At 40.0% G+C, this 26,099-nt stretch overlaps 3 protein-coding genes across 5 annotated transcripts in view; 1 reads left to right on the top strand and 2 right to left on the bottom strand.

The window, feature by feature from the left end:
* The window catches only part of ap2b1 (adaptor related protein complex 2 subunit beta 1), a 48,562-nt gene extending 37,790 nt beyond the window's left edge, over positions 1-10,772 (bottom strand). Inside the window, exons 1-11 of the mRNA XM_037533277.1 lie at positions 10,621-10,772; positions 9,868-9,925; positions 9,656-9,761; positions 9,026-9,161; positions 7,849-8,094; positions 6,387-6,577; positions 5,752-5,973; positions 4,007-4,127; positions 1,727-1,822; positions 1,372-1,487; positions 881-1,046 (exon numbers count right to left, since the gene is read on the bottom strand). Of these exons, the coding sequence (XP_037389174.1) occupies positions 881-1,046; positions 1,372-1,487; positions 1,727-1,822; positions 4,007-4,127; positions 5,752-5,973; positions 6,387-6,577; positions 7,849-8,094; positions 9,026-9,161; positions 9,656-9,761; positions 9,868-9,904 (1,437 nt within the window). The 5' untranslated portion in view covers positions 9,905-9,925; positions 10,621-10,772. The remainder of the gene's footprint in view (positions 1-880; positions 1,047-1,371; positions 1,488-1,726; positions 1,823-4,006; positions 4,128-5,751; positions 5,974-6,386; positions 6,578-7,848; positions 8,095-9,025; positions 9,162-9,655; positions 9,762-9,867; positions 9,926-10,620) is intronic.
* A 21-nt stretch (positions 10,773-10,793) lies between these two features.
* pex12 (peroxisomal biogenesis factor 12) lies at positions 10,794-14,926 on the top strand. Its single transcript, XM_017699379.2, has 3 exons — positions 10,794-11,109; positions 12,659-13,194; positions 13,446-14,926. Exons 1-3 carry the CDS (start codon positions 10,987-10,989, stop codon positions 13,834-13,836), a joined length of 1,050 nt encoding a protein of 349 aa, XP_017554868.2. The 5' UTR covers positions 10,794-10,986; the 3' UTR covers positions 13,837-14,926.
* A 4,802-nt stretch (positions 14,927-19,728) lies between these two features.
* Positions 19,729-26,003, bottom strand: orai2 (ORAI calcium release-activated calcium modulator 2). Of its 3 annotated transcripts, none has more exons than XM_017699355.2 (4): positions 25,872-26,003; positions 24,640-24,685; positions 23,539-23,774; positions 19,729-22,524 (listed from the first exon to the last, which is right to left on the bottom strand). In XM_017699355.2, exons 2-4 carry the CDS (start codon positions 24,674-24,676, stop codon positions 21,970-21,972), a joined length of 828 nt encoding a protein of 275 aa, XP_017554844.1. In that variant the 5' UTR covers positions 24,677-24,685; positions 25,872-26,003; the 3' UTR covers positions 19,729-21,969. The 3 variants fall into 3 exon arrangements, with proteins under 3 accessions (XP_017554844.1, XP_017554855.1, XP_017554835.1); XM_017699366.2 differs by having other exon boundaries at positions 25,891-26,000; XM_017699346.2 differs by lacking the exon at positions 25,872-26,003 and having other exon boundaries at positions 24,640-25,865.
* Positions 26,004-26,099: the final 96 nt, after the last annotated feature.

The following is a 26,099-nucleotide window of genomic DNA, read 5'->3' as shown; positions in this document are numbered from 1 at the left end:
TTTTGCTTGTTACTAAGAAAACGACTATAATACATTGAAACGACAGAAAACTGAGATAATACTATGGTTATCGTCATTTTTAACTGAGAAAATACTTACATTTGTGGGTTTGTTTGGTCGCTTGCACAGCCATCTTACCGGTTTTTCTTTATTTTTCATAATGCTGTGTTTGGAATATGCCTCTGAAAAACCTCGGTTTGGAGGGGCATGTAGCCCTAACACTTCGCCCTACCCCTCTATCGCAACAAAAATTGGGACACCTTTACCCTAGACGTGAACACGCAAAATGGAGGGCTAAGTGGTAAGTGACAAGAGGTAAAATGGGATTGGGCCCAAAAAAACGCCAAAACTCTTATCTGACCATTTTCTAACCTCTCTTAAATTGAACAGGATCTTGCAATTGACTTTAATACTAATGTCTGTGAATGACGTCTGATTTGCTGCCCTGTATTGCGTTTCAGTCGAAAAAAGCAGTCTGGACTGAAACACAGCTTCAGCATGAATGGGTGGGGCTAAATGGCTGTTGGATGAATAGGTGGGCACGTCAGTGTGTTGGTTTTTGTGACATCCCATCCAACAGTGAATTAAAATTGGGCTGTTTTTGCAGATTAAATTTCATATATGGACTGGGAAGTGCCCACTGCAAAAACCTTGAACAAAATTTACATACATCATCAAACTCTTATTTAAAAATGAGTTTTTTCATGATCTGGGCCCTCGAAATATATATCACATAAAAATGTGTCATTTATTTTTAAAAGACCACACCTCCAATAAAAAAAACAATCAGCGATAAGGTCGTAAACCTCAAATACATGATTCTTTAAACATCTATGTCTAATCCACCTGAGAAACTCTTACTCAGAGCATAGAAACTGACCTGTGTGCTCTCATCATGGAAGCCCTCCAGGAAACTCTCCAGTAGCTCATCGGCATTATCAATTCTCTCAGCATATTCACCCACAATCCAGATCATGGCAGCGCGAGCGTCTGGCTCATCCAGAGAGTCCAAGTTCTCACATAGAGTGGCAATAATACTCTCATATCTACACAAGTGAGAGAAAGAGTTTTTGAATAAACAGATCAATGCCTTTAACAGAATTGCTATGTCTGAAAATGCATATACAGTGCGACCATAGAAAACGTTCAACAATGTGTCAGTATGTGAATAATAAACGATAATTTATTTGCACATTCACAAAAGATGGAAAAGAATGATGCACAGTAATATTCAATGGGATGCAAAAATGCACTGTTGCATCGTGATTCATTGATTTAATAGTATTCACATTTCAGTATGGCATTAATTTGGAGATATTAGAATTCATTATAATCAATTATAATAATATTCAACTATATTCCACCACTGACTTGTTTGGGTATTTGCGGAAGATGTCCCTAATCACCACGATGGCCTCCTGCACCACATAGTTCACCTTTGTCTGGATGAGGTCCAATAGTGTGCTTACACAGCGCTCAGCTGATTGCTATGGGGAGAGAAAGAGAGAAAAAGAACTAAACAACTACACAAGGATGATGCATTCTTTACTGTGGTGGGTATGTTACAAACTAAATTGCTATGATCAGTGATGACTAATAGCTACAATACAGCAGTAAATTACAGGTGCTAAAAGCTTTATTAAATCTGCAGTTTTAAGTAGGTCAGCGATAATGGAAAAGCCTCTCAGGGAGTTAAGGGCTGTTTTATGGCATTAAAGCAGCAAACCTCCACTTTGATGGCACAGCGGCCGATAGCTCGGACTGCCTTGCGGACAAAATCCACGTCCACTTCGGTGGCATACTCTTTCAGCTCAGCCAGAACCTGGAATGAAACATAACCTTTTTAACGTACCTGCAGAAAAAGCGTTTTGCCATGTGAGAGAGTAACTGTTGTAAATTGGCAAAGACTATTATAAAATAAAAAGAAAATAAAAAGAAGTGGGTTGCAAAAGCACATCAGCCCAGTTGTAGCAATTTTGGAGTTTTCTAATCTATTACATTTACTCATAATAATGTACGATAAATGATGTGCTTTTTGGGTAAAATATTCTCTGGCTAACTTCAAACATAAAAATAAAAATGTACTGTTTTTCTTGTTGATATTTCCCTACTGTGTCAATAGTTCCTCCAAACACATTCAGTGTATTTTTAAAAATATTTAAAAATAAAACATGTTAACTGGAGTGAAATTTAGAACTTGGTGACAAACTGACTCTCCTAATCTCCTAAGGTGTTCTTATAAAACCATATTTTACACCCATACAGAGTGGTGTTCTGGTCTTATGTTTTGACATTAAACAGCATATACACCTTTCATAGTATTTCATAGCACTGACTGAGCAGATGTATATGTGCTCTTCATGTACGTTTGTGATGAAGCTCCACAGCGGCGAGAACACAAAAGTGAAATCTGAGCTTACTCCCTAGCAAACAGATACCATAAGGCAAGAGACAGGGCTTTGTCAGAGGAGGAAAATATTTACAGTTTCTTGGCAGTGCCAGCAGGAGATTTAAGTTTTACTCTATGGACACTGGGCTTGTCTGAGCATGCTCACACTGTCCAACACAATGATTCCCTGGCAGCCATTGAACAGACTGCAGTTCAGACAATAATGTTGTAACACAGGCTCCTTGTGGGCACTGTTCCAAGCGTTGTAATGGATAGTAGAATGCCTCATGCAAGCTGTGGTTGTACAGAAACAATAATAACGAATGACACTGAAAGCAAAAAGAACATTACAGTTATTACACCTGCTAGTGGAGTAAATCTGACATATTGAAAATCTAGTGATTTCAATCAGATTTGATCAATACTCTACACTCAAGTCAGCACTGAACTTCAAAAACATTGGGAGGCCAAAAAAGCACTCACTCAAAGCACCTACTTAAAATTTTACTGTGGCATTTTAAAGCCACTGATGTAGCTTACCTAAATTGGTTCATTTTTAAATATTTTAAAATTCCACCTAATTCTCGAAATTTCTATATTTTTCAAACACTGAGATGTAAACAAAGTAATTCAGAATGGTTTGAAGTGAAATGGTGTGAGAAGCATACCTACTCAGACTTTTTATTTTACAGTGGTGGTTACAGGAATCAGGGCTTGCCATGTTCAATATGCAAATATGGCCATTTTATTCACTATTCAAAGTGAAAATATGTCTTCCAATTTTAAATATATAATATTCATGACAGTAAAATAGTGGACAATGTGAAAATACACAATCTTTTGCAACTATTCTGCCTTCCTAATGTCTAAGGCATCAGACAGTGAATTCGGAACCATTGTGTGCAATAACATTCTGTGAGGCAGCTTTTAGAGGCCAGACATCTAGTTCCTTCCACCATCACTGTGAACAATGCTGACTCAGTAAGTTACTATAGAACAGTGTATTTCACATCAAATCTGAAAGACTATTTATTTTATTATATCAGTGAATACTCTTCATTTTGAATAATCAAGGAACTGCCTTTAAATGTACAAAATACTGGTTTGGACTTCCAATGGAATCTGAATCAGGGACAAAAGTACTGCACCAAGATATTCTTTGCTATTATGCATGCATTTGCCAGCTCTTTAAGATATGCCTAGTCAGATTTCACAATTAGTCACTTATATAAACCATGGCTGATGCAATATTTGCAGCCATCTTTAATGACATGGTCAGCTCCTTTATCAAAACTCTGCAACTGTATTTATATTATTTTAAAAATGTTGATTTTCTGTAGCATATTAATGTTTCTGTATGTACTTTAAGAAGCGTGATAATTGGAAACTGCCAAATTAAAGGTGAAATATAAAGACATTTATCTTCCTTCAGCTAATATCAGTAATCTGTGTTATCAGAACTTTTAGTTCTAAATCAGTACAGGCCAAAAAAATGTTCATATCAATCAGACCCTGCTGCTTTCACAAAAGATTTGCAATATCTGACAGTTCAGAGTTTGCTTTGTCATGAATATAAAATTAGAGTACAATAACAATGAGTGTTTAAGGTCACTGTACCTGGGCAATGTTGGCCTGAGAGGCCAGCCGGATCATGATGTCCAGTTTCTCCAGCTTGACGTAGATAGGATCATTGTATTTTACAAAGAACACCTTGATTTCTTGCTTCAGGATTTCAGGCCTAGCAGCAGAGCAAGGAAATAAACACACATTTACATAGTTTTAAAGGTCAGCAACCTGTCAAAGTTTCCGGGGCAGTCAATCCCACATCTCTGCTACAACACATATGGCACACAAACATCCAACACACACACACACACACACACACACACACACACACACACACACACACACACACACACACACATACACACACACACACAGAGTCTGGAATACATTAAGCTGTGATATGACCCTCTAGGATTATGTAGTGTAAACGGTAAAGTGAACTGTCTCTAGAAAATAATGGGAGCTGAAGAGACATGCTGCCCTCTGGTGCTAGCACTGTCTAATGACTGTCGGTCGGCCAAAATATTTTTACAATGTAGGCATTACTATTTGACATCTGTGGGGACTTCTGATGAAATATGTCATTGGGTTATCATTAATAAAAGGTTTGCGGTAATTATTAACCTAGAAATTATCAATATAAAGTTTAAAGTCATTTTAACTGAGGCAGACAGGCCTAGTCAACAGAAGAACAGGCCTAACACTTCCACATATGGAGAGTTTCCACTCTAGACACAGAAAGAGTTGCAGTGTTTAAAAAAACTTTGGTAAAAGATAAGAGAACACCGGCTAATAAGAAATACTGCCTGCTCAGTAAAAACAAGCTAGCCTTTAATGAGGAACTAGATAAGCAGCGAGCAGGAATGGGCTGTAATTCTTAAATAATGAGGAAGGTGCCTAGCTCGAGGTCAAGAAGGTCCAATATGGAGAAATCATAAAAAATGGTCTTTGTCTGAAAAGACATACAGGTGTCTAAAAGAAAATTTAATATAACGAATATATGGGTAGCCAATAGGAACTGAAGAATGGACAGATAGGAGAGGCGATGCAATCACCCCAGAGAGGGGTAATGAGTTCACCCCACAAAGAATATAAAAACTGATTGTTTTTTTTGTATTGTGTTGTATCTCCGCATTGTGGTTTTCCAGGACTGTACTACCTTTTTTGCATTTTGCAAGAATGTTTTTGAATCTTTTTATTTTAATTATCCTTTTTGCATTAGAGAACAGATTAAATTAAAATTAGATTCAATCAATTAGTTGCAACGTAACACCACGTCCGGGACTCGGGGCGGAGGCTGGACTGCTTTGGGTCCCGACACATCAATATGTTCATTTCAGAAAGTGTAGTTACATAGTAAATTCCCTACTTCTAGAATACAAAAAAAACTAAAAAGAAAGATAACAGCAAATAGTGATAATAATAATAATAATAATAGTGATCTAGCAACACTAAACATGTTAGTATGTATATGTAGAGGTGCATGCAAAAGTTTGGTCTACCCCAGTTAAATGCTTTGTTGAGTTCTAGGGAGAAAATAAGTTAACACATCCTCTACAGTAAACATAATGCTTTACATTTTAATGCACAATTACTGTTTGTTTACTAAAACAAATGTTTATTTTTCTATAAAAAAATCATCAAATAAACAGGAATTGTGCAATAAATATTACCACAAAAATGCGTTTCCTGTAGAGGAGTGTTAACTTGTTTTCACTTAGAAAATTAACAAACTATGTAATTTCACCAGGGTGTCCAAACGTGTATACATTGGTGAGTAAAGCTGTGACTCCAACCTTTTCTGCACAATAAGGTTGATGTTCCTCAGTGCCACATATTGGACCTCAGGTTCTCCAGAGAGCAGAGTGACAAGAGGAGGAGAGAGCTTCTTCAGCAGAGTGTTGTAGTAGTCCGAGTCTTTAGGAAGCAACTCCAGAAATTTCATCAGGACCTTTACAGCTGACAGAACCACAGCCGAGTTGGCATGGGAGAGACGTGGGGTTACACGCTCGCAGATGCTATGAGGGGAAAAAAAAGAAATGAAGAAGCTTTCAAACATATGCTAGGACAGGGACGGCAAAAATACACATGATAAAGTTTGCTTTCCATAATACAGGCAAGATTTTAACAAAGAGTAACTGAAGACAACCCAAAAAACAGAATGCCAAAATCCTTGTTTCTATCTTTTCTGGATATCATGATGTGCTAAATGGGTTCAGTCCTTAATCTGTGAGAAGAAATTGCTGGAAATTTTCATTCTGTAGCTTTATCATTTTTGGGATACAGACTGTTAATAAAGTGTGGGATGTTTATGTTAAAATAAATAAATAAACACACACACACACACACACACACACACACACACACAGTGTCATTTTCAGATGAATCCAGCTTCCCTAAAAAAAAAAGCCAACTCCATTTGGTGCCATACCTCTGGGCTTCACGCTCATCTTTGGGATTGTAGTTGGACAAGCAGTCCAGGATAAAGATCTGGCCCCACTCAGTGCATTCATTCAGGGCTGTCAGCAGTTTGTTGATGTTTTGGGGGTTCAGGTCCAGGAGATTACTGTTAGGGTGAGACTCACTGATCTCTGAAAGGGCTGCCACTGCATTGGCCACAACCTGGAGAGACAGAGAGCAAGAGAGAAGAATATTTTACATAAATACATGAACTCATCACTGGATGCTCTACATCTCACAGACATGGTTTTCATTTGCATGTTTAGCACTTTGAAGGTGCTCCACTGGTGGGGGGAGCTTTTGTGATAGAGGAAACGGCCATGAACCAACATCACCACCAACATATGCTTGAAGTCATGAATTATAAAAATAAGAAAAAATCTGAAAAACATCCAACATACAGAGTACATTCAATGAAGCACATTTAGTTTAATGGTCAGTTAATCAGAATAATGATATAGACACATGCAAAGGTTTGGGCACCCCTGATCAAATTACACATTTTGTTGATTATCTAAGTATAAACAAGTACCCATCATCAGAAATGGAACACATTTCTGCACATTTTTATGCACAATTACTGTTTATTTGCTGAATTTCATATACAGAAAACAACAATAAAATATGACATATACTAAGATTATGGCACTTTTAATCTATTGTGTTATGCTTTTTTAACATATAAACAGTAACTGTGCACTAAAACTTGCAGAAAATATCACATTCAAGTTTGTTTACTGTAGAGAATGTGTTACTTATTTATTATTCATTTAGGAAATCAATAAAACGTAATTTGACCAAGAGTACCCAAACCCTTGCATGCAACTGTACTTGGTTGTGGAAATGACCACAGGCAAAAACACACCAGGGCTTCACAACAATGACGCTGTCTCTCCTTGTTTTAACTCTACATTTATATATTTTAGTGTGGTCCTTTTACTGGCATTGTGTAGCTGACCATACTCATTTTTAAACCCTGATGTCTGCGTGACCAGCTCCTCCTTTCTTGATAGCAACGGTCAAATTCTTCACAATACCTCGGGCCATTTGAGCCTCATTTATGACTCCGCTTGACCCAGCATTTCTTAAGATGCACTTCTCTGTACTCATGCCCAGGTTGTGCCCTGGCTGTGTATTGTGCACGTCTGTATTCCTAACTCTGCTAGTACTTCAGCTCAGAGACAATGTTGGACACTAGCTAAAAGATACATGCCAAGTAGACAACAAAGACCTTTTGTAAGTCGCTCTCAAGGGTGTCTGCTAATGCAAATGTAAGGATGTGCTTATCAGGCCAGAAAAAAAAAAAAAAAAAAAAATCAGCGTCTCTCATAGCTACAATAAAAACACTTCCTTCTGCCAACGTGTACCTCAGACACGACTTGATGGACAAGCTTGTACTCAAGACTTTCACTCAGCCTTTCAAAGCTACAAACCATGGGATTGGAGTCAGCGATGAGGTCCCTGAGGGAATCCAGGAAGCCCTGGTCCTCTACCATCTGAGCATTGATGTCATGCAGCTTGGCCACACATACGGCAGCCGTCTTCCTCACATAGGGATCCTCATCCTTCAGGCATTTCCGTAGAGGCTCACACAGATACTCTGTGATCTTATCCACGCGGATGCAGCCCATTGTGCGGACAGCCAGTGCTCGAATGAGGGGATTAGGGTCCTCACAGTCCTGAAGGAGAAGAGAGGAAGAGCACTCAGGTACTATTTAGAGGGGATACATTTTCCACAAATATTTCTATAAAGTAATGTACCACAGAATGTCATAATGACTGTAATAATTTACAGATTAATGCAGATTAAAACATTCATATGAAGAGACTGCCTGTACAGATAAAGGCTATTGTTGTAATGCTTTAAATGCCTCAAGGAGACCTGACACAACTGCGAAATTATAGCTGACAATAAATGGTCATTAAAAAAACAAATACAATATTAACAATTTAATTACAATTCTCTTATTTTATGCAACCATTAAAATATAAACTTAAGAAGCCAAACTGGCTGATTAGCTACCAGGCTTTCTAATATCTTCCAACTGACAACAGACACAGCTCAAGTTCAAATGAACAAATATTACTCACTGCTGCCATCTAAACGCGCTATAGAACCAAATCAGAAGTTAGAACTTTGTGTCTTTTTATAGAAGCAATGACATCACAATGAATGTATTTTTGCTTTAATTTACTTACATGTAGCCCTACCAGTCCCAAGGAATAAAACAAACTCAAATCATATTCTGTTTTTTGTGATGTAAACATGATTGTGAAGCTTATGATTATGGATTGTGATCAGCTCAAAGTATTATAATGACACAATTATGTAATAATTGTGACAAACGCAGCTTAAAGGATGAAGTAATGGCTTTTACATCATATGTAGTTCTCTATGTCTCAAGCAGAATGGCTTTTGAAATTGATTGCCATAGGAATATGACTACTACACAAGACATGAAACATGAGAACTACGTATAAAACAGGTGTAACACAATCCATGTTATACATGCTTTCTGAGATATAAAGCAAAAATGTCATTTTGTGAATATTTAGGAAACGTCGGAAGCAAACAGAATAAATACATTTCAGTGTTTCAGAAACACTTGCCTTGACAAAACTGTTCACTGCCATAATTGCCATGTCAGGCTGACTCTTGGCGTAGTTCATCAGATAGAGATAAACCAGTTTCTTCAGCTCCAGGTTATCAGTCTGCATACAGTTCACCACATCAGGAAACAAGGAGCTAGAGAGGAAAGAAAGATGTAGCTTACATCATCATCATCATCATCATCATTATGATCATCATGGCCACCACCATCAGCTACATCATCACACATTTCTCCAGTTTCCTGATTAGATTGCTGATATAATAACATAAGTGGCAGTATAATGAAAGAAAAATGCAGCCATTTCAACTTTTTGTTTTTCTTTATCCACTAGACAAATCAGAGGAATATTACACATACCAAGATTTCTCAGTTAGCTTGATTTAACTGAAGAAAAAAAAACACCCAACCAGCAGGAGAAGAGCTTAGAAACATTTTTATTAGACAATTCTTAGTTTTCGGCTGAAGTTATTCAGCTTACTGAGCAAACCTGCTTTGTGAAATACCCTCCAGTTCATTCCATATATAATGCAAGTACACAGCAAATGCTTTACAGAATGCAGAGCCTTATTGCCGGTAACACAACCCTTGGCCTGCGGTAAAATAACAGTGTCCAAAAAGACAATCTTACCTGACATCCTTGCCTACTGTCATGGCAGCAATGACCTTCTTCACTGCTTCCTTCCTTTTCTCTTTTTTCTCATTGTTCAGCTCTGCTTTCAGTTCAAATATCTCTCCTGGAAGAAATAACATGCGAAAACCCAGAACACTGATGAGAATGAAATATCATGAAATCTATGATTAGAAGTGCATTTATGGAGTCAATCTAAGTTTATGTCCCACCTTTCTTGTTTGTGGTGAAATACTTTGAGTCTGTCATTTTGTTTGGTCTTCAAGTTCACTGCAGAGAACAGCACACATCAATGCGTTTACTTTAATAGTCACTGGATGCTATTAGCACAGGTAAGTAGATGTCTGGGATCTCAAAACGTTAGGCAGCTACTGACCATCTCAAATAAATCCTTATTCCTATAGCGTCAGAGTATTATGGCAAAATGACAACTGTGAGAGGAAAAAGGAGATGTCTAGGGATGAAACTAACGTTAACGCAGCCCTGGTAGACTTACACTAACACTACAACGAGATACAGGTCAGTAGGAAGCTTATTCTGACAGAAAATAGCTCAGTTTCCGTAAATTAATACTGAACTAGCTAGTTAACCTAGCTAGCCATCAACTAGTTCAGTAGAATACCGTTAACGGTCAACCCAACGTTACTCATCAAAACAGCAGGCCGGTGAAACGTTAGCCAGCAAGCCAACCGTCACAGCCATTTAAAACCAACTCTCACAGCTTATCACACAATGTACACAGATATGTGTGGATACATACAGCGCAAAAAAAGAACTGCAAATACTTTTGCTATGTATTTTTCGATAGCTGTGGCTATTTCATGGGTGTGACCGTTTAATCTTAGCCTGCTAAGCTAACATCGAGCTAATGAGCTAACGTAAAATTATTCCTTAAAATGACCAGTCAGCTCGCCTCGCCAGCAACTAGGCAGACGGCTAAGGAAAGCAATGACAGCGGGTCTCACCTTGGCAGAGAAACGTGGAGGAAAATGGAGGTATTTGATTAAATGAAGGTGGAGTGAACCGCTGCTGTTGACCGCTTTCACTACCACAGCTGTGGACGGTGGAGGGGGGAGATGGAGATACCGGAACTGAAAGATAGGAACGTTTGGAAAACACGGAGCGGCTGTAAGGTTACACCGCAAGAGTGCGGAGTATGGCACGGAGGGAGACGTGCTGAGACGCTGTTGACGTGTTTTTGCGTCGTTTTGTGCATTTTATGCACTGAATGGTGAAAAGATAACATTTTATATTTTAAGCGTCCTGTTAGCTGCGTAAAGTCTCCTCTATTCGGGGTTTGTTTGGTGAGTGAATTGACTGAATCCTGCAGAATGGCGGAGAGGGGCGCACATCTGACCACAGCTGCAGCTGAAAACAGGCCATCCATTTTTGAAGTTTTGGCTCAGGACTCCTTAATGAGTGCTGTCAAGCCTGCATTACAGCACGCCGTTCAGGTAATTTTGCTAATGTTTTTCTCCAGTGCTGGTGGAGATATGAGCTACTAAAACAGTCCAAATTCAGGCTTCACGATATGGAAACAACACACTGACGCACCACCACCACGTCAGTGTCGCTGCAGTGCTGAGAATGATCCACCACCCAAACAGTACCTGCTCTGTGGGGGTCCATGAGGGTCCTGACCAATGAAGAACAGGGTAAAAGGGGGCTGTGATAAAAGTGGTGCTGATAAAACGGACAATGAGCGTAGAAACAAGGGGTCATAATGTTATGCCTGATCAGTATATATAGCTCCATTTACCACATAGGTGCACGTTGTAGTTAATATATATATATATATATATATATATATATATATATATATATATATATATATATATATATATATATGTCATATATATGTCATGTTATGGCTAATCAGTGTGTATGTATTTTTACATATATGTGTGTGTGTGTGTGTGTGTGTGTGTGTGTGTGTGTGTGTGTGTGTAAAGATAGAAGGATAGATAGAACTTTATTGATCCCAGAGGGAAATTGCAGTGTTTCAGTAGCAAGACATATAATTACACATAATCTTACATATACTATGCAGAAAAATACAAAATAGAAACAAATCTAGACATAAGTTCAAGAGAAATAAAGTGTAAAAGTATATCTATTTACATGGCATATGAGACAGGTTCACTGTATTTACAAGACAGCAGGCACTGAGTGGTATGAGGTAGTCTTAACAGCACAAATTATAGACATAACTAACTCTGAGTTGCATCAGTATTGTAGTGTAAAGTAAAGTGCATAGTGAAAAGTGTCATTACAGTAATGTGTCATTACAGTAATTGTGATATATTGCACAGTGTGTATTAATCAAAGAGGAGATGCAGTGATGTGGTTCAGCACAGTTCAGACAGCAGGTGATCAGTACCATCTCTGCAGTAAGGAGAATTGTTGTAGCAGTAGGTAAGAAAGATCTCACACGGTGGTCTTTAACACTGCACAGCTGTAACAGACGGCCACTGAATGAGCATCTCCGTTCATCCAGTGTAGCATGCAGAGGGTGTGAGGTGTTGCCCAAGATGGCTAACAGCTTGTTGAGCGTCCTCTGTTCTGCCACAACCTCGAATGAGTCCAGCTTGACTCCTACAACACAGCCAGCCTTCGTAATAAGTTTGTTCATTTTGTTCAGAGCACTCTTGTTAATGCTGCTGCCCCAGCACACAACAGCATAGAATAGAGCACTCCTACTACAGACTGGTGTATATATATATATATATAAAAACCCATCAACACCACTGTCAACAAGTCTGACTTAGCAGTTTTCCCATTTTACATCAAACCACTCTGAATAACTTTATGTATGTCTTAACCATTTAATTATGCAGAAATTTAGAAAAATGATAGAATTCCCTTACAGTCATCCAGAGAAACGTAATTTGATCCATGCACATCACAGCCCTTTACAATGTGTTTGTCATAGAACCTTATAAGTTTTGTGATAAAAATACAATCCTATTTAAAAATTATTTAATAATATTTATGTAAACACAGATCTTGGCTGAATCCAACCCTGGTCGATATGGAATCCTCTGGAGGAACTTTGATGAGATCTATGTCATCCTGGACCTGCTGCTGCAGCACCATTTTCTGTCACGTACCAGTGCATCCTTTTCTGAAAACTTCTATGGCCTAAAGCGCGTTGGTGCAGACAGTATTCGACCAGCCCACCAAGGCCTCCGTTGTAGGCAGCACTTACGCTCCCTACTTTTCCTTGCCCTTCTCCCTTACCTGCGAACCAAACTGGAAAAGGTTCTGGCTCGCCAGAGGGACGAGGATGATTTCTCCATACGCCTGCCCCAGTCCCTCGCTCAGAAGATGTACAGGGCCTTCCTGGCTGCCTATCCTTACGTATGCATGACTTGGAATGGTTGGACCTTTTTCCATCAGCTGTTGTACATTTTTGGCAAAACACAGACACACTCGCCTCTCCTGTGGCTGGCGGGGATTAAACTGTCCTATCTCACAGCACATGATATTCGCAGCTTGGATCTCAAGCCAGCAGGTCCTGCATTGAGCCCCAGCCAAAGGTGAGCATGAAACATTGTGACTTTGCACTAAACAGTAAATTACTGCTCATGAGTCACATAGATTAGTGTTTCCCAAACAAATCATCAGAGACCTCAGGTGGTTTAGGTTCTATTCTTTTTTTTTATTATTCTGAATCATACCAAAATAATCAAATTAGAGTGAGATTTTATGATGCATTGATTTTTTCCCCCCTAATCATATGCAATTTGAATCATTACATACTTAATTAATGATGTTTCTGCCTCCACAGAATTGGGGAGAAGCTGCAGCGGGTGTTCTCTACGCTAGTTGGAGGTGTGGCAGTATCCCTCTCCACCAGTCTCTCTTTGGGCGTGTTCTTCCTTCAGTTTCTGGAGTGGTGGTATTCATCAGAAAACCAGAGCACTATAAAGTCTCTCACATCCCTCCCTACACCTCCACCCCCGCTTCATCTAGAGGACCAGGACTCTTCACCCACACACACCAAAGTCTGCCCACTCTGCAAGAAAGTGCGCACCAATGACACAGCCCTGGCTACCTCAGGCTATGTTTTCTGCTACCGGTGCATATATGTGTATGTGAAGGCCAACCACCGGTGTCCCCTAACAGGATATCCCTCTGAACTGCAGCACCTAATCAAAATATATTCACCAGAGGGGTAGATTGAACTGATTTGCTTAAAAACTGATTTTTAAGTAGTATAAATCATACATTTCCTGGTAAAGCACTTATGAGACATACGGTTAACAAAGTATGTGTTAAGTCTTTTGCTACTTTCAGGTGGTGTCGATTTTATCAGAAAAAAGTATCCTGTCATCGGCATGAGTTGGGCTGTCAACACAGTTTTCATCATGACAGTGGAAAGAAGTGAAGTGAGCAAAGTAATCAAATAATGCATTATCAACATTATAAATGGTACTGGCAAAGCACATTTTTTTATAGCTATGCATTTGGCATGAAAAAAAACTTAGCTTCATTCAGCAACTGCCCAGTGACTTCTATTATAAGTCAAAAAGATTGCTGTTCTTTTCTAAGTAGAGGGGAACCTGTTTAATTTATTGTTGCTGGTAACTGATGCTACAGACTGAGTAACAGCATAGTATTCCTTGAATTTCATGATTGTTTACATCTCCAGGTGATTTACTGTTGACTTGTTTTAAGGCATTCCAAAACATTATTCAACTACATCAATTTTAATGAAGAACTGTTATTCTAAACATTCTTTATGGCTCTGGCTTGAACCAGAAGTGTTAAAGCTAAGGCCCATCCCTGGAAATCTACTGCCCTGAAGACTTAAATGTAGGATTGGAATGAAACCTTAAGAGCAGGGTCAGAACATGAATGAAAAACAAATGTGACAAAGAACAGAACCCGTGCTAATAATAGAGCTAATTTTATATTGAACTTTTTTTATTGAAGAACAAGTCAACACAGTTGATTTATTTTAACATGATTTAATCCAACTTGTTTTGGAATTGGTCATTCAAACAAATTAAAGTATTATAAATATCCTTCTGCTCTCGTCTTGCCTAAATAATCTAAGACGAAGTAATGGAAGAAAAGGGTCTCAAATGTCAAAACACAAAGATCAAGGTGATTTCCTGTTTAACTGGCAGAACATGATTCTTTTGGGAAAGTAGTCCCTGTACTTAATGCTTGCCAGTGAAGTTGCCTGAAACCTCTTGAACTGTATCACTCTGCAAAAGTCAGTCACCCTCATGGGGATTTGAAAAAGGTTCAGTGACAACCTTCTCCTCTATAGTTGAACTTGACCTCATCCAAACTTGATATATTTTAAGACCAATCAGCCACAAGAGATTTACATCAAACCCAAGCACTTAGAACACTAGAGAGCATTCCAGAGAAAGCTGTGGGAAAGGACGAGCTGGCAAGAATGCCTCCCTACAAGGCTAATCTGTAACATCAAGAATAAGCATTACAATACCCCAAGATAGATGGTCCAGTTATGGGGTTAATCCCATCTGCTCAACACATTAGTGCTGAAATTTTTCAATAAGGTTTGGATTAAAAGCAAATCCCCCAACTAAATGGATACCAACGTTGGCCTGTAGCCAATCATGAAGCTTCAGAGTAGGAGTGATGATCTAGGATCAGCTTCCTCTCGTCTACTATGACCTTACTAACAGGAACAGATCCTAGATCAGCACTCCTACTCTGAGAGGCTTCATAAATATGGGCCATTGTTTGCTTGTCTTAGCATGATGAATATAGCAACATGGTCCACATGGCAATTTGTACACCAAGTACAAATAACCGTTTCACCTGGCTATTTTAAAGAACATTTTGTGGAAGGTTTACTGAGCTGGAGGGCCCGTATCAGTCCCAGGCTAAATATAGAATTGAGCAAAGTGCCTGTTCCCATATCCATGACCCCACTGAGGCTGAAGGCTCATTGCAGGGTCCCTGCGGGGCTGCCCCTGTAATCCATGTTTGTTCAGCACACCCACTAGCAGAGCCTGGACTACAGACAAACAAACGAATGCATTCTAGTGAGTAAGAGTTAAAAGAATACTTAAGTGAATAATAAGTTTAGAGTGTTTTCCTCTTACCTCGGATGTAGACAATTAACAATTAGGCATGCAATTATAATAATCCTAAATCACACACTGGCCTTAAAACATATAATCTCAAACAGACTTACTCTGTTTACTTGTTTGACACATTAGCTATGAAGAAGTACAAAACATAGCTATACTGGGTAAATTATCACATCATGATTGAAATAAAAGTAGAAATATATGAAAAACATTCATTTTCAGTGGTGCAACATACCCTGAAACTAAAGAGAAGGCCACACATTGCATTTAAATGGAATACATTCTAAATTAGAGGAACATGAAAGGGGAACCAAGAACGGATAAAAATAACGTCAGCAGGTCAACTGTGCACACGCAATAGCTTAACCAAAGAAAGAAAGAAAAGGTGGGGGTGAGAGCACCTGTCTTACCATCTAACACATATCATTGAAAACAGTTCAAGTTTTATGCAAATTACATGCAAATTAGACTGTCTACATGCACAGTGGCTTTACAAATCAAAACTATTATGAACTACAGATATGGATTGGCACAGAAACCTAACCAAACACAGGGTCACTGCTGAGATTCAGTCAACAAAGGTAATACCCCTCATGAGCATCCTAATGAGGTCAGCAAGTCATTCTCAGTCAGGCCCAAAGCCTTGATGGTCTCTGAATGGTCACCTTTCACCCAATTATGCAATAATGGTAACATCCTGGTCCAGCTTCTTTACCTTAAGACGCCACCAGGTCTGGTAGGATGTATTGCATATGGGTATAAACAGGTCCTTATGTCACAGCATCCTTTGCGAGGAGCATAACATTTAAATCACTAAAACATGTTTGGACTAACTGATATAAGGGGTGAGGGGGAAACACTGTAAAGTTTTTTTTTTGACCAACCCATCATTTTAACAGCGTGTTAAATAGTGATTTTAAAAGCAACAAGATGTGCCAGTGCATTACTGCAGTTGTGGGTTTCCTTGGAAATTGCTCTTCAAAACAGGCTTTTCATAACTGAACTGTGGCCCTAACAGACACAAGTGAATGTAGGAGGATGACCTTGCGGAGGGAAAAAAATCACTCACTCAATCAGAGACTCTTGGTCAGAGTCACCATATTGTGGCAAAACCAAGTCATGTTTGTTCACTCATCATAGCTGCCAGCCCTCATATTTTTTTTCCTTATCAGAAAGAACACTGGAATTGCACTGTATGCAAAGCAAGTGCTAAAGTGCATGGCCAGATTTGTTTAAAATGCAAATACAAACAGCACTGAAAAGAAGCTCCTGACCATTCTTTAAAACCTGGAAGACCCATTTTTTTGTATGAATGCTAAGCACATGGACACAAAGCACAATAAAGCTGAGGTTGAAGTTGAAATGTACATCAACACAACTGTATGAACCTTAGAAAACTCATGCATATTCTAAAAACTGTGTCTCTCCTATTGCATTTACACAAGGAGCACATGTTTGTTATTCCCCTCATTAACTTCTAAACATTTGCTGAGCTTCAACTGGCCATGTAATTACTGGCACGTTTATTAGCCTGCTAATTGCTGCCAGTGGCTGAAATGACATACAGAGATCAGTGCAGTCAGGATGCAAAATAGAGGCTACAAAATGCTCCAGTCAGCTTTTACTTCTAGTGATCCTGAATGGACTACATTTTTGTGGTCCTCGTAAGCTCCAGTAAAGTTTCATGTGTTCACACTCACTTTATGCGAAGGCAAATAGTACCAGAAACATCAGGCAGGTTCTCTCTTTTTTGCTGCGGTCACCAAATATGACCAAAAATATATAGACTGTCATAAATGTGTGTGACTTATTCAGTCACACCTGATGCATAATGATAACAGGTGTGTGATATCAGTTATATAGCCATGCAAATTCCTAGACTAGTGTTTATAATCTCTAGTCATGGAGGCCCCACGCACTGCGCGTTTTAGTGTTTTCTTTGCTCCTACAACATCTGATCCAACTAATTCACTCATTAAGAACCCCTCACTGAGTTTAAGTGACTCTGTTACAGCAGGCAAAGTAACTCACTCTAAAATGTTCAGGATATGGAGTCTCTAGGAGCAGAGTTGGGAAACACAGCCCTAGACAGACATTGGGAGTAGAATGGGTCAAACTGAAGAACTCAATGATTCCCAGCATGCAAATTCTACAGTATATTTTACACAAACAACTAATGGTGGAAGAAATAGTTACTAAAATTCATTAAGTGGTGAACATGTACTGTCATGTTGAATAATTCTAATGATTTATTGGCCCTTCAACACATTCACAAAAACTTACAGGGCAGTTTCTACAAACAGTGCAACGCACTCTTTAGATTTGTGTCGTTAAGGCGCTTGCAGTCTTGCACATTCCCACTAACCATCGCATGAGAAGCCGATCAGGAAGTGACACAGTTGACCTTAGCTGGTCCCCACTGAAATAAGCGTGATGGCTGGGACTAATTTATATCTATTGTCAATGGAGTCCAAAATTTCTACCCTACTAAAGCTGCCTCAGTCAATTGTAAGGGCTGTGTCTGTGAAGTGGACATGTTAGGACCAACAGTTAAGCTGTAAAGGGGAAGGTCACAAGCTCACAGAGAAAGCTTAAGTACAGTGGTGGTCGTGTAGAGCACACCAACATGAATCTGGAGAAGTGGGAATGCATTCTTTGAAGAGATGAATCATCACATCTTGGCAATCTGACAGACAAATCTAGATTTGGCAAACGCAAAGAGAACACTACCTGTCATGCAGTGACTAAAGTTTGGTAGAGGAGGAATAATGGGCTGTGCCCTGGAAATCATAATGCTATACAGTTGCATTCTAGAGCAAAGGTTCCACACAGGTTCCATTTTTAGTGCTTTCCTGCTCTAAAACAGACCCACTTCAAGTCATTGAGGGCTTGTTAATAAGCTGATTAGTTGAATCAAGTGTGCTGGGAGCAGGGGAATTATTAAAATGTGCTGGGCAGGGGGTACTCCAGGTCCTGGTTTAGGCACCTCTGTTCAAGAGAATTATATGCTTCTAACTTTGTGGCAGGGGTTTGTGGAAGGCAAACTCCATATTAATAGCCTTAGTTTTGGAATAAGATACTCAACAAGGAAATATGGATGTGATGTTCAGGTGTCCACCTATTTTTGGTACATGTGGCCACAATTGCTGATTAGCCAGACATCACTTTAGCCAGCACAGCATTCATGTCAAAAGTGCTGCATGTGTTAGTGCATGTAGTTTTCATAACATGAACCTACCCAGGAATTATAAAGCATAATAAAAGCACAGGTTATTATGGAACATGCAACCCCAAGACTTGATAAGAAACCAACAGTGCTGACATTTAGCACTGTGCATTCAGAAACATTAGAACATTGCAATGCCTTCTGGGGAACCAGACCAGCTCCTTCTGTAATAAATACAATGAGTGAGTCATCGCTGGAGCTGCAAGGAAAGGCTGGGGTAATATATTCTGTTCAGCCTCCAAGGAAGTGTGATAGTGATTGCCAGTTTTTCCACTACACCAGCTGTCTTGCTTCTTGTGGATGTGCCAGCCTCAGCTGTTACATCTATGAACATGGCACAGTGGGAAATCTGAGCAGACCGGAGCTACTTTGGACAGCCAAGCAAGTACCTTCACTGGCCTTCACTTTTTTTACTTTGTGCTTAATATAATCAAGGATATTTCATCATTTAAAAGACAGAATCCCTGTTTTTCTTGTAATCTTACATCAGAATGACTTTTGATTTTTGATTACATCACTGTGCATCAGTGAGTGGTGAAAATGTCAACCAATCATATTATGTTTCACCTTCCACTTCCACCACCTTCTTTTAAAACTCTTTCAAGGCACAATCAACAGATTCATCCACTCGGGGAAGGGGCTCGAAGCACAACTACCTGTTGCCTGCAATACCACATTCCAAATCCCCAGAACTGAGTGTAATTTCAACAGGAAACAATTCTATAAAAGTACAATACAAATTGGCATATAGAAATACTATAAGATAATGCTTGAAAGTAAACAAAATAAGGTGTTTATTTGACATAAATTAACATACAATTACACAGAAGGGATGTGAAAAAGACATGCCACCCCACAAAAAGACTGGTTACATATTGTGCATGAGAATACATTATGTCAGCTTTCACAGGACGTCCATTTCTTGTTTTGTGTGGTCACCATGGTGTGTGGCACACTGAAGTGAAGTAATATTCAAAAGCAAACTGCTCAAAGGCATTGGTACTTTTGTAAAGTCCACAAGCCTTCGCTATGCAAGTACTTCATTTTGGTCAGTTTTCCTCTTTTCAGCCATTGATGCCAAGAGGACGCAAATGCACGAGGTGGTCTGAGTTTCGACTCAAATGTTAAAGCGTACAGTACTCAGTGTTATAGTGTATACTGGGCCCACATGTTTAAACTGCCTCAGACTGCTGATCTTAGATGATCTTCCAAATGTTCATACAACTGGGATGTGAAAGACTAAAAGTGATCCCTGCTCATTACATGAGCTCAATAAATACAACAGCAAAGCAATATTTCACAAAGCATGACAAAGTTGACCTAATGCGTGAATGAAGCAGGTATTTCCATAGTTGCTGTCACATGAAAACCTTCGAATGCATTTCCTCTGTTTTCATTTTGTTCCGTCATTAGAAAACAGCAAATGCAACCGGTGCCAATTACGTTAACATTTCATGATGAGTCGTCCAATAGAAATGGTTCAAAATGACTTCCAATAAAATCTTCTTATATTATCATCCATTCAAGTTAAGAATGTTCCTATAGTTACCATTTTGGAGATTTGAGGTTTTGTAACCACAGTAATAATGTAACACAAGACTCGAGTGGCAGCAAAAATGAAGAAACCTGATGTGACTGAGATTATGCTTCACAAAATACTACTGTAAATCACCAAACCATTATTTATACTTCATAAACAAACAAGTCTGATGTGATGAATGACACCACAAGTGCACTTCATGTCTTTGCAGTAAGGCAGTCAGTTCTTGGTAAAACTCGTGTTTTTTTTTTTTTTTTGGAATGTCATCCTCACATTTTCCTGTTATATAAACTGATGGTTTATTTAAAGGTTTTTTGGAGGAAGCATCTAGAGCTTGGCAAACTCTGCCCACTTGAATCACTGCATTATACAGTTCACGAAGCAGATCCATTAGGTCTAACCTCAAAAATCAAAATGCAATTTCACTTTAATCTCTGAAGTAGGCAGTTTCGTAATCGGGCCCATTTAAAGTGCAAGCTCTCTGTACAACAAGTTTAACCCTAGGTTTTTTAAAGCATGTATGTTCTGCCACAGTAAGCCTAATGTAAACTTCTAGCAGTGAAATGAGATGGCACTAAGCACGATATGCAAATAGACAAAAACTCTACTGGACTATAATTCTGCTTTGTGCTTAAAAATGTAAAACTGACTGCATAAAGGTTGTCATGGCCTAGAAATACAGAAGTTCACACTACTAGCTAGAGCTGCTTAATTTAAAACTCACTTAAGACATTTCTTGCTGTTAAATGGTCCTCTGCAATTTTACAAAGAATGAATATGGAACATGAATCTTGACTCCAAAGTATAAAAAAGGTCAAAACGCTTGGTAAGTAATAAACAACATATTTCACCACCAAATGGAAGCTCAGCCGGTACAGCCCTGCGATTAATAATCATTGCATATCTGACTCAGTTACTCTGGCAGTGAGCCTAAAGGTTTTTAGTTATTAGTGTAACAAAGTCTTCTGCTTTCTTACCCTTGTTTTTGTCAGTTCTCTGACCAAATTTTTGCACACCTTTACACACCACCCAAATACCAGCCAACTCCAAAGGGGAAAAAAGCTTAAAACATAGTGTAACATTCTCTGGGTCTTGAGGCATAGCAATAGAAGACAGCACACACTTGAAAAGCATTAGAAAAATGAAGAAGATTAACTAAACAAAAGGAAAACAAAATAGCCCTTGATGTAAAATTCTGTAAACATGCCTGTATTTTTCCCCTCCTTTAAAGCGCCTCCTATCTCTCCATCACATTTCTTTACACAAGGCAGAATAAGACACTGTCCAGACTGTTGCATGTGATAAATTATGGCAAAACATTATGCATATTCTGCATTTAAAAGCACTCATTGGGGAACTGGCTTCTATGAGCTAAAAGGCTGTGAACCAAGGCGCTTGAAGGCGTGACAAATGGTGCCACATCAAAGAAAGAGGGGAAAAAAAAAAAAAAACAAACCTGAAGATCAAATGCTCACACTGCTTGTAGCCCCCTCTCATGGCCATCCAGCTGCACCTTGATCTTGTGCAGTTCCTCGATCTCCTGGTGGTGGCGCTCCGTCTTGTGGCGCACCAGCGAGCGGTAAAAGTGGATGGTGAAGATTACGAAGATGAGGCCCACAGGTACCATGATGATGGTGGAGGCCAATGCCGCTTGCCAGCCGCTATGGCCTGGCTGTGGGGCTGCCGGGCCGGTACAGTTCAGCTTCGGGGAAGCCCCCGAGTCCACCGGCAGGAACTTGATCCAGCAGAGGAGCACCACCTCGGCCAGGAAAAGCAGTATACCCAGGGCTGTGGAGAAGCCCCAGGCCAGCTCGATGTACTGGTGCATGCGTTCGTGGGGCGACTCTGAGACCGAGTTGAGGTTGTGGATGTTGCTGACCGCCTCCACATTGGGCAGGATGCAGGTGCTGATGAGCAGCGCGAAGAGGTGCACGGCCACAAGCACTGTCGTGCACACACTGAAGGCAATGAGGAGGACACGTGGGTAGCTATACTGCATCTCCAGCTGCACCTCCACCATGGCCACCTGGTGGAGTTGTAAATCAGCATGAGTTCTTAGCAAAAACCAGACTTTCAACTCTCAAAGTGAAAACTTCATTTAAAAATACATTCACCGGTTAATTATGTTGTTATTTAGTTCTGGTTAAAAGTTTATTGAATAAATGCAACAGTGACTGATCGGCCTATTATCTATTCATTAAATCTTATATCATGGATAGTGATAAATCTTATGGTTGGATAGTGTAGTGGTTAACACCTCTGTCTTCTACACTGTAAACTGGGGTTCAATCCCCCCCAGGGCAAGCACCCTACACTATACCAACAAGAGTCCTTGGGCAAGACTCCTAACACTACCTTGGCCTATCTGTGTAAAAATGATCAAATTGTAAATCACTCTGGATAAGAGCATCTGCCAAATGCCATAAATGTAAAAAATATCAGAAAAATGCATCGTGTTGTTCTGGTGCTTGATTACAGTCTGTGGAAAATATCCTTTGTTTTCAGTATTTTCCCCCTATGCTGGATCTTGATAACATTTACAGAAAGGCACATAAGCAATGATTACTTATGTTCTCATCTGACCATAATGTGAGAAACAACCAGAGAGAAAAAAAAAGCATTTGTCTCAGGCTTAGCAACACTACTCAACACATGCTAACCTCATGATCCATGTAAAATATCCTAAAAAAGTAACATCATTTTTCACATTTAGAATGTATGCTGTCATTTTCAGTAACCAATCTGTGACTATTGATTCACAATTTTATAAATAGTCTGGCCAAAAAAAAATAAAAAATAAAATTTTCCCATTGCTCCAAGTGTAGTCAACCAGGTAAAACACATCTGACGTCTGACATTCTACGACACTGCATGACGTATGACAAAGCACACTGTAGACAAGCTGCAAAAAGAGTTGTCAGTGTCTTTTGTTAAGGGCATGACATACACTGTCAGAAAGCACATAAGCCAGGCCATTGATCGCTCCTGAACTACTGCTTCATATATACTGATGACTGTGTATATTCCCAGCATTACTAACCATGGCAAAGCCAGAGAGCAAGGCTGAAGTACGGCTGGAGGCTTTAAGCTTGGCCCTGCTCAGGTAGAGTTTTCTCCAGGAGAGAGCCTGGACAGAGTGGTGGTTGGAGGTGACCAGTTCCAGGTAGCTGCGACGGACCCAGTCCCTGTAGTCCATCCCGCCTCCGTCCTGGAGCCTGTCGGACATCCCGGCAGTCGAGGATCCCATTGGCACGTTCAGGTCACTGCTCATTGTGACTGAGGGCAATGGGGGAATCAATATAAACAGAAGTTTGTTTTTTTCTTTTGTTTCAATATCCAACCAAATGTATGCATTTACACTGTATTTAAAATATTAAAAGGGACATTCTAACCTAAAGTATTTAATGTCAAGTTCTGTATTTTCTGTAGCACAGCACACTCAACCCTGAGAAACCCTGAGTGCTAGCATAGGCGTTAACAAAGAGGCCAATAAATACAAACATGATATTCGGCTTCTTAGCAGGACCATTAACGGTGGCTTCCTTCTGCACTGGTCAGCTTGCTGAGAATCATCAGAAGGGGGTTTACATTAAACATTTACTTTAAATGAAAGAATCTTGCTCTGGAGGCTTCTATAGCATATAGCTATGTTTACAAAAGATACAGTGTGGGTTACATTTTTCATTTTAAAGTGTTTCATTGCGGCCCAGACCTACGCAGAGGACTGGTTTCTTAGATATTGATTAAACTGTACAAATGGTTTAATGAAACTTCCTTTCCCATCTGCTTTGCTTGATTTTTGGCATGTGGAAAGACTTGCAAGTCTGCTCTGCTACTACATTCTGAGGCCATGGGATAAAGATCAGGCACAAACGATAGGAAGCTGAGAAAAAAGAAAGAAGAATTTAGCTATTTAAAAAGTGTATTACCAATAAGGACCTCTTTCCTCAGCCCATATTAGGCCTAAGCCCGGACAAAAAAAAGCTTTTGAGTGGTGAATTATCATTAACATTGCAATCTGGTCCAAGACTAAGCTATATGACTAAGCTCATGGAACCAGCTCTAAAAATCCTATTGAGTCTAGGCTTAGAGCTCAGGACTGGGAAAACAGCCAAAGGCTTTCAGTCCATCTGGTACTTACATGGCTGGGTTTCCCCGGTTTTATGAGCAGGGTTCATCACACATCTCTGGCTCATATAAAAGAAAAGGAGTATTAGGCGACCACACAGATGTACTGTGGCAAAAGCAAACAACTACACCGGATATGAACGTGTGGCATGGCGTGACAGCTGAGGGAACCGAAAACAAACCCAGAAACCGCAGGTTCTGTGAGAAGCTCTAGGACAGTAAACCCCAAATCACACCATAAACAGAGTGTCAGCGCGCAAATAGTCAAGCTCATGAATATGCGCCACGTCAGATTCACTGCATGACTGGGAATAAAAACTAACGCCAAATATAACAGCTAGGTAACAGACCATTCACACGTTTACAGTCAGCCGCTGTACAGTAAGACACTCAGCCACGTGTAACTTTGCACACGTTACTGGAGAACATGGGTTTTAATTCCAGCGCTCAGTATTAATCTAAAGGGAGAGCAGCTGGCTGTTGGTGTGGGTCATTTAGCTTATAGCATATGCTAAATATTCCACAATAACAAAGACAACCAGCCGATGCTACAGGCTATCACTGCCTGACCGGGAAAGCTGCAATTTTTGGATTAAAATTCCTGACGAGGCTGAAGCCAGCCCCCTATTCGCCAGCTTCTGGCTCGAATTTTCCCCGTTCCACCTTAAATGGGAGAACAGTTACACGTAAAATCTGAGGCGTCAGAGTGTAACTGCTGCACCATTTAAGGTGGAACGGCAAGATTCTATCAAGGCAGCCGACTCGCACCTCGTAAGTTCCTGAATGGCTGCGTTTTCAAAAAGAGGAATGTGTGAAATACAGAAAATAGCAGCTAAACGTCACTTAAATATGAAAACATTTCAGTTTGCTGCACGACAGCGACCTAAATTTGGGGCTAGTAACCAAACCTCTCAGAAAACGAAGTTAAAGTTAGCCGGAGCCGCTGAGCTGCCTGATGAGTTAAACAGCTGTCTGGACACATTCACCGTGATGTTGGCTAAGCCGAGCTCGTTCAGGCAACACGGTCCACAGACGCAAACCAGCCTCTGCACCCCTAAAACACACACCTGTAGGGACACGTCTCGCTTCGCGTACAGCGGCTAAATTAATTAGCAAGCGTCTATAGTTTCGCTCCTCGGCCGGCTAGCGAGTTAGCGTTGTTCACGTTCGAGACGAGAAACGAGGCGCCGCGCCGTCAGCGGCTCCTTTTCTATCAAGTATTAGGCAAAATATCAGATACTTTACCGAGGCAGCTGGCACTTACGGGTTAGCACAAAGTAACCCAGAAAACAGGTCGGTTTGGGCTCAGAGACGGAGACGCAGGGATACGCGTCAAGCTACTCCATAGAGCTGCAATATTTTGGTTTCCTCCTCATCCCGCCCCGCCCCGCCCTCGGCAGGTCACGTGACCACGCTGCACCTAGTCCACAGTGGGGAGACGTGTAGAGGAACCCCCTTCACTGGTTACCCCGA

This window comes from Pygocentrus nattereri, chromosome 23 (assembly GCF_015220715.1).
Source record: "Pygocentrus nattereri isolate fPygNat1 chromosome 23, fPygNat1.pri, whole genome shotgun sequence".
NCBI lineage: Eukaryota > Metazoa > Chordata > Actinopteri > Characiformes > Serrasalmidae > Pygocentrus > Pygocentrus nattereri.
This window is presented reverse-complemented; position numbering and strand designations above follow the sequence as displayed.

What these genes read in the sequence shown, in the direction of transcription:
- pex12 (XM_017699379.2), top strand. Translation starts at nt 10,987, where the DNA reads ATGGCGGAGAGGGGCGCACATCTGACCACAGCTGCAGCTGAAAACAGG. An exon ending in CATTACAGCACGCCGTTCAG is followed by an intron (nt 11,110 to 12,658) that starts GTAATTTTGCTA and finishes ATGTAAACACAG; the next exon opens with ATCTTGGCTGAATCCAACCC. An exon ending in GCATTGAGCCCCAGCCAAAG is followed by an intron (nt 13,195 to 13,445) that starts GTGAGCATGAAA and finishes CTGCCTCCACAG; the next exon opens with AATTGGGGAGAAGCTGCAGC.
- orai2 (XM_017699346.2), bottom strand. Translation starts at nt 24,694, where the DNA reads ATGAGCCAGAGATGTGTGATGAACCCTGCTCATAAAACCGGGGAAACC. An exon ending in AACCGGGGAAACCCAGCCAT is followed by an intron (nt 23,775 to 24,639) that starts GTAAGTACCAGA and finishes CATTGCCCTCAG; the next exon opens with TCACAATGAGCAGTGACCTG. An exon ending in TGCTCTCTGGCTTTGCCATG is followed by an intron (nt 22,525 to 23,538) that starts GTTAGTAATGCT and finishes CAACTCCACCAG; the next exon opens with GTGGCCATGGTGGAGGTGCA.